The sequence below is a fragment of the Quercus robur genome, chromosome 5 (assembly GCF_932294415.1).
Source record: "Quercus robur chromosome 5, dhQueRobu3.1, whole genome shotgun sequence".
In the NCBI taxonomy this organism is placed as follows: Eukaryota; Viridiplantae; Streptophyta; class Magnoliopsida; order Fagales; family Fagaceae; genus Quercus; species Quercus robur.
This window is the reverse complement of record NC_065538.1, coordinates 2,755,028-2,774,266: the sequence shown is the minus strand read 5'-3', so window position 1 is coordinate 2,774,266 and position 19,239 is coordinate 2,755,028. Positions and strand designations below refer to the sequence as shown.

Sequence of the window (19,239 nt, the reverse complement as noted above, 5' to 3'; positions counted from 1 at the left end):
AAATCGAGAAAAGAAGTCATTGATAATATTAAGAATTAGGGTTTACTAGCAGCCACATAAGCAATGCTAATCTATATAGATAAAGTGCCACAGAACCACAAGGCACTGAACTTGTAGATAAATATATAATTCATCAACAAAATAATAATGCAGTCAATATGAACAAGCTACTTTGGTAGCCAGGGCCACATGTAATTTGCTAAGATGAGGCATGTTACAAAATTGAGATAGTTCCATCCAATACCTGAGTAATCTTGCATCTTCTAATCAGAAAAAATCTAGTGTACCTTTGCTTTTTATCCATAGACAGCAAGGTTTCATGTGGCAGAGGGCAGTGCTAGGCGAATTCCATCAAGTTCCTGTTCTGCAATCAGTTGGCAACCTAGACGAGACCTGAAACAAAGTATCAATATAGAATTTAAACTAGCTTGGACAGCAAGATAATTTGCAGGCCAGTTTCAATGCAGAGGGATATACTTCTCAGTTAGCCCAAAAGCAAGATCCAACATGTCATTTTCCTCATCAGTAGGATCTTCTAGTTTATTGTAGTACTCCATATCCTAGCCAAGAGTTTTAGGAGTTAGCATTAGACCCTCAGACCATACCTCATTAGCTCATTGGAACTAAATTAACTCAACACAATCAAAAGTACATAGGGGGGAAAAGGAAAGATAGGAAAAACATGCATTTTAGCCAGGGAAGGAAAGTGGTATGGTGACATTCACTGGATAAGAGCTAAGTGCAATAAACATTATTTTGCATTATTGGCTCTCATGTAGTGTGTATTGCGAAGGCTAAATTTTCTTCTAGAAACAAGCAAGTTCCAAACACATGTATACCTGCACAATTACATGACATGTGGAACAGGCACACGATCCTTCACATGCCCCTACAATCACATTAATACTCATTAATCTTACAAGAAATGCACTATAAGTATACTTGGGACTTTTCTACTTGAATTTCAAGTGAACCAATTTAAAAAGCCTTGACCCTAATCGCTGAAGGACAATTTCACTAATTGTCTTCATAATTCAATTCAATCAAGTAATTGTTAAGCGGTATGAAACAGTGAATCAATTCATCTCACATAAAACACAATTCGACATTGTGGAAAGAGTTAATAATTCTGCCTTTAACCCTTATTTTGGTAAGGTTAAAAGAATAGCAATATCAAGAGGAGGCCAAAAAATGGAGACTCAGGTGAGGTGCAAAACATTGAATATCATGCTCAAGTATTACCTTCAATATCTATGTCATGTTCGAGGGCAGCTTCTAACATAGACATTCCAATTGGAACATTAATAACCTTCTCCTCTCCATCCTTCTCAATAAATGTCACGCATATTCTGCAGAATTGAACAAATGGGTGTGAGGAGAGAGCAGGAAAAAATAACAGTGAGTTCCAATAATTAGATATGAGAGCAATATATGGCAGTCCATTTTTTCATATTTTACTATATTGCACGAGTTTAAGTAGGCATGTTCATCTTCTTGAATATATCAATATTAAAACCCCTAAACCCTTGTCCCTAAAAGCCTCTTTCCATATACAGAGCAACTTACTTTTTTTTTTCTTCATTCCATTCTTCATGGGCCTTGTCAGAAGCTTTTGCACAAAAAGAATGACTCTTCTGAAATGGAGATAATATTTAGAGACTGAACAACGTTTTTGGTGCTAGGTAAAACAAGAGATTCCATGTATTTCAAGCAGAAAAAATTCAGATACAGTACTCTGACTGCCAAAGTACTTACATTAGATTGCACCCTTAAAAGGATCAAACTGATATGAAACCAAAGTATGTATATACAAAAGCATATAAGAGGCCCATAGAAAAAACCTGTCAGCAAAAGCTACTCTACATTACATAACCAATTAATCTACTGTGCGGTCTCAATCCTATCACTTGCAATCACACCCCTTCCACAAAAAACTTCTTCAATACACAAAACTAGGTCTATATCTTCTTGAAGATAGGAGAGGCCAGCTGCAAGTATCATTCAATTTAATTGCCTCTTTAGAGAGCCAAGCAAACCATCACTACTCTAGCCAAGATACTCTTGGCTCAGTTGCACTTCCAGCTCTCCCATTAGGGACAGCTTGGATTCAAAACCTAGAGGCAAGGTCCACTCAACTTATGTTGCAATTTTTTTTATTGAAAAAAAGAAAAACCATCGCTAGAGTAAAGCAATTTTTTACAATTCTTTATCACTAACCACAAGGGTGCCAATTGTGTTTCTGCTACTCTTTCAATCCTTGTTTGCATGTTTAAGGAATCAAGATCTATCTTCAAACTGGTATTATTGCCCCTCCCCCCTCCTTCCCAAAAGATAGTAGAATGAAGCAATGGCCATATGAATATGGAGATGAACATTGTCACCAAAATGATTACATAGTTGTGACTTAATCAATTGCTTGGATGCATATGAAACTTTCTGAACAATGATACGAAAGAACATGGTAGCCAAGAACATTGGCATGCTTAGAAGGTTTTTTTAAATGAAAAAAAAATACAAAATTTTACTTTAAAAGGCTAACCAGAGGTTGCAAATAATGATTGCAAAATGCATGTGATTGTGCCATCTTTGATGCGGATGTCAAATGCCCTGCCAATAAAGATATGACATCAAAACAATACCAAGTCAAAGTAATAACGATTGACACTACTACTTTATGGAAATTTTAGTGAATGTAATGGGAACAGAGCTTGAGACAATTGATAGGGTTAAAAATACTTGGAAGCACTAGTACCAATGACTTCAAACTTCATTCAATTCAACAAAGCCTAGATCTTAACTACTTAGATGTAACTTAGTATTGAAACATTTTCTATTCTCTACTTGTCAATTACAAATTATGTAGTTATAAAATGTTATAATCACAAGATATAATAAAAGAAGGGTGTCAGTGGACACAAGCAATCCAATAAATTATGACTTTCTAGTCATTACGCAAGATTGTTAGTAGTTCTACATGTACAGACAGAAAATTCCCAAGCCCAGGATATCACATCTCAGATCCCACCAACATGAAATTGAGTGTCCATGCCACTATGAAGTGCCTTACAATCATGTTGATAAGAAAGAATATGTTACTACAAGTTTAAAGATGTGGAACAGTAATTACAACAAATTTGTTGCTATATCACAGACAGACTTATCTTATAGAAATCCACTTCTCTAAAATTAACCTTTTCTTCTTCAGCACTAATCATGATTAACAATGAAGGTTTTCAGTTCTGACAAATTTTGCAATTTTTCAAGGGAACATGAAATGAATTTTTTTTAATCTTTTATAAGGTAATGACAGATTCATAGTGCTCTGTTAAATTAAGTTTCCTAACACATGGGACAACTTTGAAAAAGAATCCACTCCCAATAAATTAAGATTCAAGAATGGGGATAGCACCAAAGGAATTTATAACAACAAGAGTATATTGATAATTGGGTTCTAGAAAAGGGATCATATATTTTGGCTTCCATTCCACATGTACACGAAATCATTAGTAGGAACACTTTACTTATCAAGTTTAAAAGATCCTAAAGAAGGCAACTACCTTACTAGATTTCATTAAAGCAAACCAACCATTGTTTATTGTTCAGGAAACTAACTTGAAATTACTACCAGAAAAATCCTACAAAGAATGCAGAAGTGGATATTAATCCCAATCAAAAAAGCATAAAAACTGTTCCACTTGTATTTAATTAATATTTGCTTATGTTTATTCATTCATGTTGTGATTGTTGGAAACATTAATATTAGTAAGTGACCAAAGGATCCACGTCCAATAAGCCCATGCCTTCCATAGTGTATTAGTGTTAATTTAAAGTCTGTACACTTAGGCATCCATTCCCACCAACTTAGTTCCTACCAGATATGTAAATTCAGTACATGATAATTGAATTAGGTCATTCATGCAAAAGCACCAAATTTCACTTGTTACCCAACTTGAAAATCAATAAGGTTTTAGCAAACTACTACTGATTAGTGCCCTCCACCAAAGCGGCATGATGTGGGTTCAAGTACCAGAATCAATCTCTCCCAAAAAAAAAAAGCTGCCTCCCAATCATGTCTTTTGGATCCCACAAAAGTGAGAGTTTTGTCCATTAAGTATGACTTTTACTACTCATTAGTGAATTTCATCTAATTAAACAACAACAATATTATTATTAATAATGTCAAGCTAAAGCACAACACACATTACTTTACATATCAACTTCAAGGTCGTACCTCTTGTGAGATCCTTGATAATCCTAGCTCCGAGCTGAGATATCTTATAAACAAGCATAACGAAAGACAACTACCTGGAAACCAGACCATAATAAAATAAAAAAGTTCCAAGCCATTACCAAAAATGAATTAAAAAAGAAAAAAGAAAAAAGAAAGAAATATCAAATATATACAAACAAAGGCGGGCCTGTAGATGAAGAAAAATAAAGCCTGTATGCAAAAAGTTAGATACTTTAACTACCCAGAAGCCCCATTTTAGTCGTGTAATCATTTTGGTAATTATTGTAAACAAAGTGCCATACATTTCCTTCAGCAACAACGTGAACAATTGGTATCCTCTAGTGAAAGTGGGAAATACTCAGATATATACAAACAAAGGTGGCCTCTACTCTCTAGAGGAACAAAAATGAAACCTTTATGCAGAAAGTAACAAAGTTTAACTACCCAGCATCTCCATTTTCTCAGTTGGTGGATTTTTCAAACATATAAAGTGAGTTAATTTAAACAAAGTGAGATACATTTCCTTCAGCAACATTAACGTGAACACTTGGTGTCCTCTAGTGAAAGTGGGAAAAACTCAATCAAATTCAAAAAACTTTAAAGACCCACTTCAGATTGAAACATATAAATATGGAAAACACAAAACAAAAAGTGAGAAGAAAAGTAAAAGCAAACCAGAGAAGAGGGAACGCCTTGTGAAATGGGTATTGAAACTCAGCCTTTGCTCTTTGTTGGGAGACCTTTGGGCTAGCTATATATAGGTTTCGAGTTTCGATCCAAAATAACGACACGTCGTGTTTGGTGGATATAATGGAAAAAAGAAAATGGAGATGCGGGGTATCGAACCCCGTGCCTCTCGCATGCAAAGCGAGCGCTCTACCGTTTGAGCTACATCCCCTTTTGAGATATGATGCCCTCAAAGGTCAATCAATTATTATTTTTATGAAGCTTGGTTGGTTTATTGCACATCTTAGAACGAGTGAGCCCATAAATTTTTTTTTTTTTTTGGGGGTAAAAAGCCCATAAAAAGGCTATTTTACTTTTACAGTGAAGGTGTTATTATAAACGTGAGTGAGTTTTAATTAATTTAACTAATAATTTTTTTTTTTAATAATTGGGTAAGAGATATGACATCAACGACATGTTATTTAAAACTACAAATGGCATGAAAATATTTATAAAAAAATTTAATTAGCTATTACGTTGGATTAATGCATTTAGGCCAATATTTGAGATTACAAAGTAATTGGATTTTAAATAAATAAATACATACTTATCTATCTGTATATATTTTACTAAAATACTTTATTCCACTAGACAAAACGAAACAACTTTTGGATTAATATTGGCTATCTTGATTTTGAGGGGTTGGCTTCACCAAGCAGAAATAAGAGATAGTTGTTGAAATCTGTATCAATGGTTTTTTTTTTTTTTTCTTTGGGGTAATCTAATCTAATCTAATATATTAAAGTAGAAGCCTTTACCAAGGCTTTACCAATTGTTAGATTTGAAACTTCAAATATTTTACATGTGGCAATCTTATAAAAAAAAAAAAAAAAAAAAAAAAATCTATTCAGGCCATGTGGCCTACCAATTCCATACGGCAAGTCACAATTCATCCACCTCGAATTTATTGTCTCTATATGTGTCACTTTTTTTTTAAATTTTATTATTATTATTATTTTTTTTTTTTATAAGATAGAATTTTTACTTTACCCTAATCTAAGTATATATGTGTGTGAAGCTTTATCTCTTGGAGACTTGAACTCTGACCCTTACCTCTCATACCTCACAAAGACTTATACTTGTGAAGTGACTATCGCACCAAGAGTGCGTGGAAATATATGTGTTACTTGTTAATAATAAATAGATTTTATTTTTTTATTAATGAAAATTTCCTCATCTTAATTGACAATGCATTTACATTAATTATATATATATATATATATATATATATATGCAAAAGGTCCTTACATCCCTCTTAATTTTTTTTTTTTTTTTTGAAAGCTGCATCCCTCTTAATTACATGTGCACTACATTAACAATAATTTCCCCCTCTTACACGTGCACAACCCAAGAATATCATTAAGAAAAAGGGTGCACAACTTGGTCCGAAATGTCATGATAATCTAATAATTACAACAGGAGAAAAGAGGAGGAGAATTTAAGGTTATGTTTGGTAATAAATTTTTTTTTTTTTTTTCAAAAACTTGTTTTTAGGAATATAAAGTAAAAAGAATTTTTTGTATTTTTGAAATAAAAAACATGTTTAGTTAGTTGTAATTAAAAAATTAGTTTTTGGAAGAAAAAAATAGAAAATACTAAAATATATTGTTACTAGGATTTGAATTTTAATATTAACTCATTAAATTAAATTGATTTTTGAAAATTAGAAACTGAAAACAACCTTTTGCATATTTTTAGTTTCCTTCACAAATTGAGTTTTGAAAACAATTTTTGTTTTTTGTTCATTTAGAGTTGCTAAACAATTTTTTTAGTTTCAAAAATAGAAAATTACTTTTGAAAACAGAAAATAAGGAAAAAAAAAAACAATTACCAAACATACCCAAAATCTTTGATGTTTTCGTTGGAAATACAAAAATTGATAATACATTTACATTAGTTGAAAGGAATGCATTTACATTAATTATATGTAATCTCATCATAGTGAAACTAAAATGAGTTGAGAAGGAACAAAATTTATATATAACACATGTAATTATGCATATGAATATGTATAATACTTTAGAAAAATTAAAAGCTATTCATTTGAATATATTAAGTGATGTAAATTCCTTATCAACAATAATTCTACGCATGGTTAAATTCTAGTTATTAATATCTAATAAAATGTTGAGTTCTTAAAGTTATGATTGTTCTAAGTGGTTATCTTTATCTCTATGATTACATTCTTGTCAATTATTAAATTAGTTAGTTTAAGTTAGTTAAAAACTCTATTACCTAAGTTCCAAGAAATTAAACATTCTCCAACTAAGTTATTAATTGTTAATTAAGATGATTTAATTTAGGTAAGATTTTTATTTTTATTTTTATTTTTTTTACAAGATAAAATTTCTACTCTAACCTAATCTAAGTGTATATGTGTGTGAAACTCCCTCCTGAAGACTTGAACCCTGGCCCATTGCCCCCCACACTCTATAAGCATTTATACTTGTGGAGTGACACTGCACCAAGAGTGTGCGGTGGTTAGGTAAGATTTTATTATCTTACCTTCAAGAAATTAAATTATACTCCAATTAAAATTCTATTTTAAAAAAATTAAGATTTAAAATAAAGATTAATATTTATTTTAATTAATTTATTCATCTATCATAATTTTGTAGTTTAATATAACAAAACTCTTACCCACTATATACTAGCCATCTTTGTGCCAAGTGACTCAATATATGTATGAATTATGTTAATTAATTTAGAGATTCATGTGACTAACTAATTATTATGATAATTAATTAATTATGATAAATAATCCGTGTATCATATATAGGGTATCATTGAGATCCTTGCAACGATAATTAATAAATTGAGCTTAAAAACTAATGTATCACAAATCACAAAGTGGAAATTCAAATATTGATTTATGAAGTGGTTAAATATACTATTTATATCCATTATCACATCAGTTTGTAAACATTATGTAATAAAATTTGTAATATCCTCGCATTTTCCATTAATTACTGTTAATTACTGTATAACCAAGACCAATTTAAACTATTCTCATATAGATAAATATATCTAAAATTGCATTAATAATGGTCCCACAGTATCACCAAATGTAGCTCTCTGATAGCATCTGATAAGTATGTGCTGTTATTTAACTACTTAAGTTTAGAGATCACTATAATCTCTGCTTCTACAAGTACAGTATCATTCACAAGAAACCCTTTTGATGCATCATTGAGATCCTTTAGGAGCAAAAATTCTGGATAACCCAAGCCTTTTGAAGAAGAAAACCAATCTTCAGCTGCCAAAGAAAAATAAATCAAATAAATTCACCAAACTGAACTGGAGCAAAACAAATGAAAGATACCAGGTAATACATCCATAGTGAAGAAACCCTTGAGTTTGACTATATGGTACGTATGTTGAAAATAATCACCCTTCACTCCCAACATTGACAAGAAAATGATAAAAATATTTGATTTACCTCTATTTTCTTTGTGCTTTCCTTTGATTTGATCCCTTATGCGCAGCTTGTATTCTACAAAAACATTTTGCTCTGATGGAAGACAATCGCATAAGAACAAGTAGACTGATACGGCTGGATTTTTTACAGTAGAATCTCCTTTGGGATAGAACATTAACTTCCTGGATTCAGTAAAAAGAGTTACAAATAACAGTTGCTAAGTTCAGAAAGCAAGATTTTCATTTTTATAACAATGTTAGTGCAACTTCTAGTAATGCATGCATATATATTACCATTTTGAATCTCGATCAGTGAATTCTTGAGAAAAATAATATTCTTCATTCAGTGTCGAAAATCTTTCAATCTTCCAAGTCAAAGTGCTGTTATAGGGTTCTACAATAAAGGAAAGACACTGCCTTTTGACATTGTGTTCATGAACAAAAACCTCTGCAGCAAATACGCAACAGTTATTGACAAGGTATCCTTGAGAAGCATCATTAAAGGTATCAAGGGGAAGAAATTTGGCAAATCCCCATTCGCTATTTATGTCATTGAATCTTTTGATACCACCACCACCACCAGCATCTTAAAAAAAAAAAAAAAATCAGATGTAGAAAATGTAATAAAATAAAATCAAACAGACATGATATAACACAATTAGTGAAGCATAGAGTTACACAAAAAATGAAATAGAATATTTCAATTTCGTTGATCAGAATTATACATTCATGCATCAATTGTGAGAGAGCAAACCTTGAACTGTCAAGTACTCGTCCCGTATCTGATCAAATACAAACAATTTGAAGCTGGCATTAACTTCCCAACCAAGAGGAAATTCTCCCGTCTCAGTGATTGCTAAGTAAAGGGAGATATGACCATTCCTACTCTTCTTAATTCCTTTTGGATAGAGAGACAACCTCCTGCAAAAAGAAGACAAGTTATATAATCACTTGACTAAACAATTCATAGGGTAGAGAATTAGAGCCCCCACCATTTATGCCCGCCAGCTTCAAAAATATCGGACTTGTACTCTAGCCCAGACTTGGACAGTAAAGAGAATGACTCTGTTTTTAGTAGGAAATTATCTGGAGTAAAATGTCTTTTGGATCTTGTGATTACTGCAATACAATAGAATAATATGAATAATTAAGGGGCAATCTATAAAAATGTTGGGTACGGAATAGCGTTCAGGAAAGAATTCAACCAAGAAATTCTAAAGAATAATCAATAAAGTCATAGATCATGTAAATACAACACATTTTCTTTTCTTTTCATCATATATCATCTATCATATGTCATATTATGTTTAGCTAAATACTTTCTTTTTATTTTAAATTTTTAGAAAAAAAATTACTTTTTATAGATGAGAAAACGATTATAAATTAAAAACAAAACAAATATAAAATAAATAGAAAGTATTTCAGAGTCATGAATGGACAATTGCATATATACACGGCCTATTTCATGTTCTAACTCTTATGATCATATTTTTTTTATATTCATTTCTTTTATTATCTTCAAATTACCTGATGGCATCACAGATCACAGATGTCTAACATAATTACTTGTAGGCTACAAAATATGAGATATATATATATATATATATATATTTTAACATATAGAGTGACAATAACTTAGGAGAGGGATAGAGAACACACATGATTCATCACGGGTGGTAGGAAAATCGCCCATGACTAAATAGTTAGGATTCTGGAAATCCTTTGAGATCAATATATTAGGCTAATGTGTGTGAAACATAACAGTACAAAAATGTATTTATAGAGAGAAATTAGAGGGAAATCAAAGGGCGTGAGTACTTAGCATCCATGCAATGCACTTTAACGTATCAATTATAATGGCTTTAGTTACATAGAAAAATCAAAGGGCATGTATACTTAGCAACCATGCAATGCGCTTTAACGTATCAATTATCGTGGCTTTATTTGCACAGAAAAATCAAAGGGCATGTGTACTTTGGAACAATGCAATGCACTTTAAACATATCATTGCATTATTTATGGAGGGAAATCAAAGTGCATTAATACGCTAGAGCAATGCAATCCACTTTTAACATATCATTGCACTTACTACTGCACACCCTTGGTGTGATGGCCACTCCACAAGTATAAGTACTTGTGGGGTGTGGGGGACAAGGGTCAAGGTTCAAGTTTCCAGGAGGGAGTTTTACACACATTTACACTTAGATTAGGTTAGAGTAGAAATTTTATCTTGTATAAAAAAAAAAAAAACATATCATTGCACTTAAAAGTAAAACACCCAGAACTTGTTAGATTAGGTAAGAGAAAAATTTCTATCTTTTATATATATATAAAAAAGTAAAACACCTGGAACCTGTTATTGGATGGAACTTGGAAGTGAAGAGAGAAAGGGATGATACAAATCCTCAGTCTCACTTTTTATTTTCTACTTTATGCTATGTCAATAACAATTTGTCATGTATTTGCTTAACATTCTTTATAAAATTAGTTTCTTTCTCTTGTGAAATATGATTTAATCTTGGTTTAATTTACTTTATCTTTGAGAAGGTGGTTTAATTTGCTACAATCATCATATCATTATTGTAGGGATAATGGCCCAAAATTATATACTGGGCCTTGGGCTTCTTCTGAGGACGTTGAATGATACGAGGAAGGACAAATAGTTATTAGGGGTTCCAATTTAAAGTCTCATAACTAAGGGACAAGTGGAAGGCGGTCCGAGGAGGAACTCCTCCTCGGATATGATGAGTGCAACTCAAGTACGTGATCTAGCAATTAGAGTGATCCTCCAAGAAGTTCTAACGATAGGAACGTGCTTCATGAACATACAAGAAGGAAGGAAACCAAAAATATCTAAGGGAAAGCTGCTACCATCGCATTAAATGCATTGCAGCTACTTTTCTGGCGCATTTATGTGGAGAAAACCTCTAAATAGTATTGCCTTGGCTACCATAACTCATAGGAAGCCTTAGAGGATGTCTGATGGGACAGGTACTCAAGTAATGGCTCAGATGATCAATAAGTGTAGGACCAAGATGGTCCAAGGAGAGTTATATAATGTAAGAAACCCTCCATAAGGAAGAGGATCAGAAAAATAGAGAGAGAACACTGTAGCAATCTAAATTGTTCTTGTATTCAATTGTGACCAATTTATATAAGCGTGACCTCCTCGGACGGTGAAGTTGTTCAGTTTTACTTTCTTTGTTCTTGCTTGATCATCTTCCAAACTCATACTAGCCGTTGTCAAATTCATTAGGGTCTAGTTCTTCGACCCACTCTTTACAAATTTATTGTATTGGGCTCATTGGGCTAAGATTTCATACATTTTGAGCTTGGGCTATAAACAGTGTCCCTACAATTGACGTTGTTTGTGGGAAGAACTTGTGTGATAGTGAAAACAACGGTCAACTATGGTAGGTTCAGGTCCACACCAGGCAGAATCCATAGCATCCCAACGTGAAAATCCTTTTGCCAACCTTGAGCATAGGAGAGATCAAGAGGGTAGCGTGCACACTACGCATACAAGGATAAGCCACTCTCGAGTTGGGAGTCATGTCTCTCAAGAGCAACATAATAAAACCATGCAAAGGGAGATCGACCATCTAAAGAGGAAGTTACGCCATGCATAACAAAGATGAACTCCCTTCCCATCTGATTCCTTTTCCAACAATGAGAAGGATAGCAGTTATCGCCGTAGATCAAGAACTCCCCTTAGTGAATCCTTGTCATAAAAAAAGGAGCACCACCATGAACGTAGATGCAAGAGCCCAACTCACAGAGGGCTAGGAAATGATGCTATGAGCAAAGTTTTGAACTAGATTTCCAAGTTGCCCTTCACTCATAGGATTGAAAGGGCAACTCTTCTTCGGCGTTTCCATCAACCAACATTCACAATCTACAATGGGCGAACGGACCCGATGGAGCATGTGAGCCATTTCAGTCAGATAATGGCTATCCATTATAAGGACAAAGTCTTGATGTGCAAGGTTTTCCCATCCAATTTGGGACCCGTGGCGATGAGATAGTTTGACGGCCTAAGGGCAGATTCCATAGGTTCCTTCAAGGAGCTCACTCGGGCATTTGGCTCTCGTTTTATTACATGTACCAGGGTCCCTTAACCCTTAGACTCTCTACTATCTCTATCCATGCGAGAAGGGGAGAACTTGAAAACATACTCGGACAGGTACTGAGAGACGTATAATGAGATAGATGGTGACTTTGATGACGTCACCATCAGTACTTTCAAGAGTGGCCTCCCAACTAAGCATGGTTTAAGGAAGTCCCTAATAGGAAAGCTTGTCACCAGCCTGTGTCAACTCATGGACCGAATTGACAAGTTTAGAAGGGTTGAGGAAGACCAGTAACTAGGTAAAGGAAAGGCTAACTTTATCCTCCAGGAAAGGAGGGATTTCAGATCGGACCGATTCAATAACAACCGACCTCGGAGAGATTTTGCTGAACAATTAGGGTCTACCAACACCAAGATAGTTAATGCAGTATTCCGAGAACCAGTGCATCAGGTTCTAGAAAAGATTAAGAACGAGCCGTTCTTCAAATGGTCAAACAAAATGGCTGGAAACCCCATGAGACGCAACCAAAGCCTTTATTGCCAATACCATCAAGACCAGAGGCATACTACAGAAGATTGCAGGAATTTGTGGGACCATTTAGACTAGTTGGTCCGAGAAGGGAAGCTGAAGTAGTTGCTGCACCATTCCAGTGGCCAAACAGGGCAGATAGGTTTGGATCCTCGGAGAGATGTTTCTTCAAGACCTCCTCTAGGAACGATCAATGTCATCTTTGCTGCCCCTGGTAGGACCGGTTCTTGCCCTTCCAGAGTGATGTTTGTGGCTTGGCTATTCACTGAGGACAACAATTTAGAGCCAAAAAGAGCCAAGATAGAGATCCCACTGGTTCTGGGCTTCTTGGCCGAGGATAAGATCGAAACTATTCAACCCCATGACGATGCTTTGGTGGTCACCCTCAAGATAGGGGGTATGACGTGAAGAGAGTATTGGTAGACCAGGGAAGTGTTGTCGAGATAATGTACTCTAACCTATACAAAGGGTTGAATTTGAAACCTGAGGACCTAACGGCGTACGATTCCCCTTTAGTAAGTTTCGAGGGGAAACTGTTACTCCCAGATGTTAGATTAGACTGCCTATACAGACCGGTTCGGACGTGGTGGAAGTGGATTTCATTGTGGTGGACACTTACTCACCCTACACAACTATTATGGCTAGACCTTGGCTTCACACTTTAGAAGCCGTCTCTTCTACCCTGCACCAGAAGGTGAAATATCTGTCGGATGGCCAGGTTAAAAAGATTGTGGTGAATCAATCCATGGCTAGGTAGTGCATGGTGGCTGCCATCTTACATTGGCCTAATGCTGAGTCCTCGGCTTCTGTTGAAAGGGCCTTATAGCAATAAAAAACTCCGGTATTGCCTGATAATAGATCGACCGAGGAAGCAAAGTGCGAAGATTTAGAAAAGGTTATTGTTAGCGATGATCCGAAGAAGTTCTTTCAGGTCGACTCCCAGCTACCTCCTCAAGAGAGGGAAGAGCTAATTGAGTTCCTTAGAAAAAATGTGGATGTATTCACGTGGAGTGCTTATGAAGCTTTGAGGGTGGACCTAAACTTCATTTGCCACCATTTGAATGTCAATCCATCTGTTACCCCCAAAAAACAATCTCATCGACGCTCATCTAGAGATCATTCTAATGCTGTCAAAGATGAGGTGACAAAGCTTAAGTAGGCAGGGGCTATCAAGGAAGTTTTCTACCCTGAGTGGCTGGCCAATACTGTGGTAGTAAAGAAAAAGAATGGGAAATGGTGAGTATGTGTGGACTTCACGGATTTAAACAAGGCTTGCCCAGAAGATCCATTCCCTATGCCTCGAATAGACCAACTAGTAGTGAAAGGGATCTAAGAAGATCAACAACAACTATTGTGTCCAATCTCAGATCAGATCACGGCGAAGGGTAGTCTAAAACTTCTTTCTCCTTCTTTATTATTATTTATCGTTTTATTTTTTTAAAATTATTTTTATTTTGATTGTGTGAGCGTTTGAATACACCAAGAATCAAAGGCAAGCAATCACAATCGATAGATAATCAGACATGAAGAAACCAGCAATGAAAGCCTTGACAAAGTAGAAAAGTATAGAGAGGTAGGTACAACAGAATAATAGTAAGTCATTCATCATCCTTTTTGTGATATTGACCAAAACATACATATATATAACCCATCAGATCCAAGATCTTAACAATCTCCAATTCATGGATCTTCCATTTACACCACTTATATGCCTAAAACCTTCACTTACCAACGATATAGGCACCAAGAGAGGAGCTATGTTAGAATTCCGTAGAGAGACAATCAGCCGTTTCGGCTATGGCAGCTGTGTGGAGAGAAAGAGAGGGGATTTACATTAGATGCCGATGTACCAATTTGAGAGAGAGAGAGAGATGGCATCTCCACCAAGGAACAGCAGCATTGGCCGGTGAGAGGTAGATATAGAGGATGTGAGAGAGAGGGGGTGGGACAGTACCGATGTGGGTTGGGTCGGTCACTGAAATGATGCCCTAACTCAGTTGGATGTGGACCAGGGTTGGGGTCGGGTAAGCCCCAACCTGGTCTATCATTTGTTTGTAATTAAAGTCCAAGTCAACAAGCCCACCCAACAAGCTATAAATCACACAAACACACCCAACAAGCCCAGCCTTGGAAAACAAACGACTTGGTCCAAACTAAAGGCTTCAAAATTGAAAACCCAATTAAAAAAAAAAAGACTGAAGCAAGAGTCTCTTCTCTTCTTCCTCGTTTGACTTTTTCAGTTTTCAAATATATTCGCTTCTTTAAACACAGCTCACCTAGCCAAAATCATGAAGTCAGTATATGATTTACCTAACGAGTTTTTAAAATTCGCTGTCCATTTCCAAGTTGCATGTTTTATCGCTTTCATCCCCGGTTACTTGATTTCCTCTTCAAGCTTTCGAGTAGCTCTGTTTGTAACTTTATTGGTCCTTTCAACTCTTTCCTCAATTCAGTTGAAAAAGAAGTGTCCTTGTTTGATTTTACTCTAAAGGTTGTAATCACCACTTCATGTTTTGTCGTTAAAGAATTTCCTTCAATTTTGTTTGTTATCGTAACTGATCGATCTGTTAGTTCTATTATTCAACCTCGAAGAGATAGAATTTTTCTAGATGATCGACCTTCTTCTCTGGTTACCTCGAAGAGATAGAATTTTTCCACTGCTATGCGACAACTTCTGATAGTTTCATCATGCTTACTGAGATAGAAACACATTCACGTGACTCATTACGCACGCTTTTGCACTACACTGCATGAACCTACCGCTGTTGCACCAAGACCAGTCATGTCAACCACATCAAACACATCACACATGCCAACAAACGTTACAGTTGAGTTGAGTCATTTTCTCAATTATGTGTGAACATCCTGACATCCCATCATTGTTCCGTCTTGTTCAGTCAGATCAAACACAAGCCCTACTATTCTTTTCACATGTATACTCTTGTTACCTGATGCATTTCACTACATTAGCTCGGAATTGCTGCACCAAGTCTAGTCATATTAAGTTAATAGCCTACATGCACCAATTACTATTATGCAGTTGAGCCTACTCTTGTACCAATTATGAACTGCTGCACCCAGTCTAGTCATATCAATCGATCAAGCTGACTCATGTACCAATTACTATTAACTAAACAACTTGCACATGGCCGACACTACTACACCATACAGTTGCCTATGCAATTCATCTATATGTACCTTAGTCAATCCTTACAGTTGCCCATCGCATCTAGATATACCTCAGTCAAATTCACTTTTTGCAATGCCGATGCGCAACTGGCTCCTACCTCGTTTTCCTGATAACTATAGGAGGGAGAGAGATAACGATGAAAGGGAATATTATGCAGGACTGTGGCGAGAATAGGAGTATCGCATGAATGAGTCAAACTCTCTACATAATGATCTCCTTCTACTTGGGGCACCTTTGGTGGACCAAGTCTCACTAACAATGGCAAGGGGAAACATAAAGCAATGTAGGCGGGCTGTTGCCAAAATCTGAAAGGAAAACAACTTAATGTTCCTTCGTAGGTGCAAGTATCACCTGTTGCAGCTTGTAGAAGAGCAGGTTGCTGCAACCAATAGGCAGCTCACCCAAGTGGAACGTAATAGTGTCCTCAGCTACAAGGACTACCTGTCTGAATGAATATCTATGTACTAGTACTACATTGCCTAGCCAGGTTCTATGTGGAGTGCGTACTATCTCTAGAATTATGTTATCAATGTTGGTAATGCCAATTGGTCGATATGCAGGTCATGCGTATTGATGGTATCTTGTGTTCGTTGTATGTGTTAGTTGGTCGATATGCAGGTCATGCATATCGACCAAGATTGTGTGTAGGAAAATTTAGGTATTATGTATGGGTTATACATCTAATAATTTGCCTACCTTTTTGCTATAAGTAGTCATTCAAAATTATGCATCAAACTTGTATATTTGTGCAAACGATGATAAGGTTTACATAAACCCCTAACCATAAACACTATTCCCTATGCAGTTTGAATACAACAATAGTGACACATATATATCTAAAATATAATTAAGGATAATTGTTTACATCAAAGTACGAGTGGACCACAACACGATTACTCTTTATCTGACATCTCCATGTCCGACTAATAAATGTCTGCTACAAGAAGTGATTGCATGTATCGTGCATGCTACACAACTTGATAGTTTTTAGACCCCTTAAAACAATTGATTTAACCTACGTAATTAGCCAAGTTGTTACTTAGTCCAATTAAACAAGTCTAGGTTATCACAATATCAAAGATCAAATCATGCAAAGCAGTGGAAGATAAACAACACAAGATTTGATCACCTAGGAAACCAAACCGGTAAAAACCTAGGGAGGATTTGACCTAACTATCCTCAAGGTAAACTTGAATCCACTATCTTGAAAGAATCGAAGTTCATACAATAAGACTTACAAGTCTCCACGCTTGACTTCTTATTGCTACCAACCAGTAGAACTTACTGACACGACCACATGCAAGCTCCGAATCCAAGACTCCTTCTTTCTTGGATTCACCACCAGATACAAGCACACCCACTTGTGTTTTCTTTAAGCTTCAATGGTAGCAACTGAATTGATCATCAAGGCGTAGATAAATCTTCTCCTTGAAAACCCTAAGTTTGTGTAAAGGAAAGCTCCTCTAGATCTCACAAGAGATTTACACAAACCGCAATTATGAGCCACACTAAAATGTATATTTTGGACAAATAAGAAACCCTAAAAACGTTTTAAAACACTTATGGCTGAGTTGGAAAAATCTGCAGAAAATCATTCTGCCCGATCTTCGATCGATCGAGCTTGTCTTTCGATCGATTGAGCCAGGCCGAAAGGCACAATGCTTTCCTGCTTTAACTCGATTCCAACTTTACATAAATGCACAACTTTGAGCTAGTCTAAAACACTTCTAAACACATTATTTTGATCATGGTTTGCCAACAATACAAATTAGAGTTTCAAATACATAAAATCATAAGACTTTAGAACCTAACAAACTCCCCCTTTGGCAATCCGTGACAAAACACAACTAGAAGCTCAAAGTTTACAAAATAAAAAGCCTTTTACAAAATAATGCTCATAAAACAAATTCAATCCTAATTACTATCCATCAGTTGCAAGTGTAGACAGCAGCTCAATTGAATCAACCTGTATATTTCCTGAAACACTAAACAAAATGCATAACCGCGTGTGTGAAAATAATACAAGTAAACAAATTAACTTCTTGATTTCAAACAACACACAAATAAAGACATATATCAATGAATAACTCATAAATATAAATCAATAAGCAGTTTGAAACAAGAAACATATAAAGTACCAACAAAACATAAAACTCCCCCTAACATGAATATCCCATAAAAAACATGGCAAGAGCTAAAAATGTAAAGTACAAAGTGAAGCACCTAGATACAATCTAAACTCCACAAGTTCCAACCAAAAACATATACTCCCCCTAAAAGCAAAAACTCTACAAAGTACTCCCCCTTTTTGTGATGGAATGCCAAAGGGCAAACAAAATCCATCATCAAAAGGGAGGTGGTCTAAACTGCGCCAACTCCGCATGCAAGGCACGGATCTCATCGAGCATGTCCACCAAAATCTATCCATGAGCCACCTGAATGGTTAAGACATGATCCAACGTGCAACGAATGTCTAAATCATTCAAAGCAATCGGTGGAGGAACATCATCATCAGCAGTAGCACCTGATGTCTCAGCAGCATCAACACCTGTAGAAGAGGGAGGAAGGGGAAACCACTAGATGACGCACCTCTAGGACGTGAAAGAGCAGCTCGCAAGTGAGCAGCCCTCTGTCGAAGAAAGGTGGCACCTATGGGAGCAACAACATGAACAGGCTCACCAGACGAAAAACCATCTAGACTTAAAAAGAGCAAAATCCTATGAATGAAACTAGGATGAATAAGCGCATGCCCTACAACAGAACTCTTATGAACCTCGTTCAAAGAACGAAGAAACAAGTGAGGAAAACTGATAGACGCTCCAGAAACAAAGGCATACAAAAACACACATCGCTCTAAAGGGATGGTGTGGAAGTGAGAAATAGGCCACAACAAATGACACGCTATCCTAAAGAAAAGATAGGCAGTCTCAGTAAGCTCAGCAGACGTGATCTGAGGATCAGAACCCCACTGGATAGATGACCCAGTGATGTATGACATGACTACATCTAATGAGAGTGACTCATCATAGGGATAGTCAGACTCCTGAACAATCGGAACCCCAAGAGCCTCAGCCACT

The 19,239-nt window shown here is 35.8% G+C and overlaps 2 protein-coding genes and 1 non-coding gene across 4 annotated transcripts; all 3 read right to left on the bottom strand.

Annotated features, from left to right (window-relative positions):
- Positions 1-5,066, bottom strand: LOC126724823 (uncharacterized). 2 transcript variants are annotated; one of them, XM_050429213.1, is made up of 8 exons: positions 4,907-5,048; positions 4,232-4,305; positions 2,540-2,607; positions 1,567-1,634; positions 1,243-1,349; positions 840-889; positions 478-560; positions 1-393 (listed from the first exon to the last, which is right to left on the bottom strand). In XM_050429213.1, exons 2-8 carry the CDS (start codon positions 4,287-4,289, stop codon positions 318-320), a joined length of 510 nt encoding a protein of 169 aa, XP_050285170.1. In that variant the 5' UTR covers positions 4,290-4,305; positions 4,907-5,048; the 3' UTR covers positions 1-317. The 2 variants fall into 2 exon arrangements, with proteins under 2 accessions (XP_050285170.1, XP_050285171.1); XM_050429214.1 differs by lacking the exon at positions 478-560 and having other exon boundaries at positions 4,907-5,066.
- TRNAA-UGC (transfer RNA alanine (anticodon UGC)) lies at positions 5,057-5,129 on the bottom strand. Its single transcript has one exon. It is a non-coding gene; the product is annotated as a tRNA-Ala (tRNA).
- A 2,844-nt stretch (positions 5,130-7,973) lies between these two features.
- Positions 7,974-10,335, bottom strand: LOC126727680 (uncharacterized). Its single transcript, XM_050433609.1, has 6 exons — positions 10,034-10,335; positions 9,367-9,493; positions 9,129-9,295; positions 8,669-8,960; positions 8,280-8,557; positions 7,974-8,213 (listed from the first exon to the last, which is right to left on the bottom strand). Exons 1-6 carry the CDS (start codon positions 10,065-10,067, stop codon positions 8,068-8,070), a joined length of 1,044 nt encoding a protein of 347 aa, XP_050289566.1. The 5' UTR covers positions 10,068-10,335; the 3' UTR covers positions 7,974-8,067.
- Positions 10,336-19,239: the final 8,904 nt, after the last annotated feature.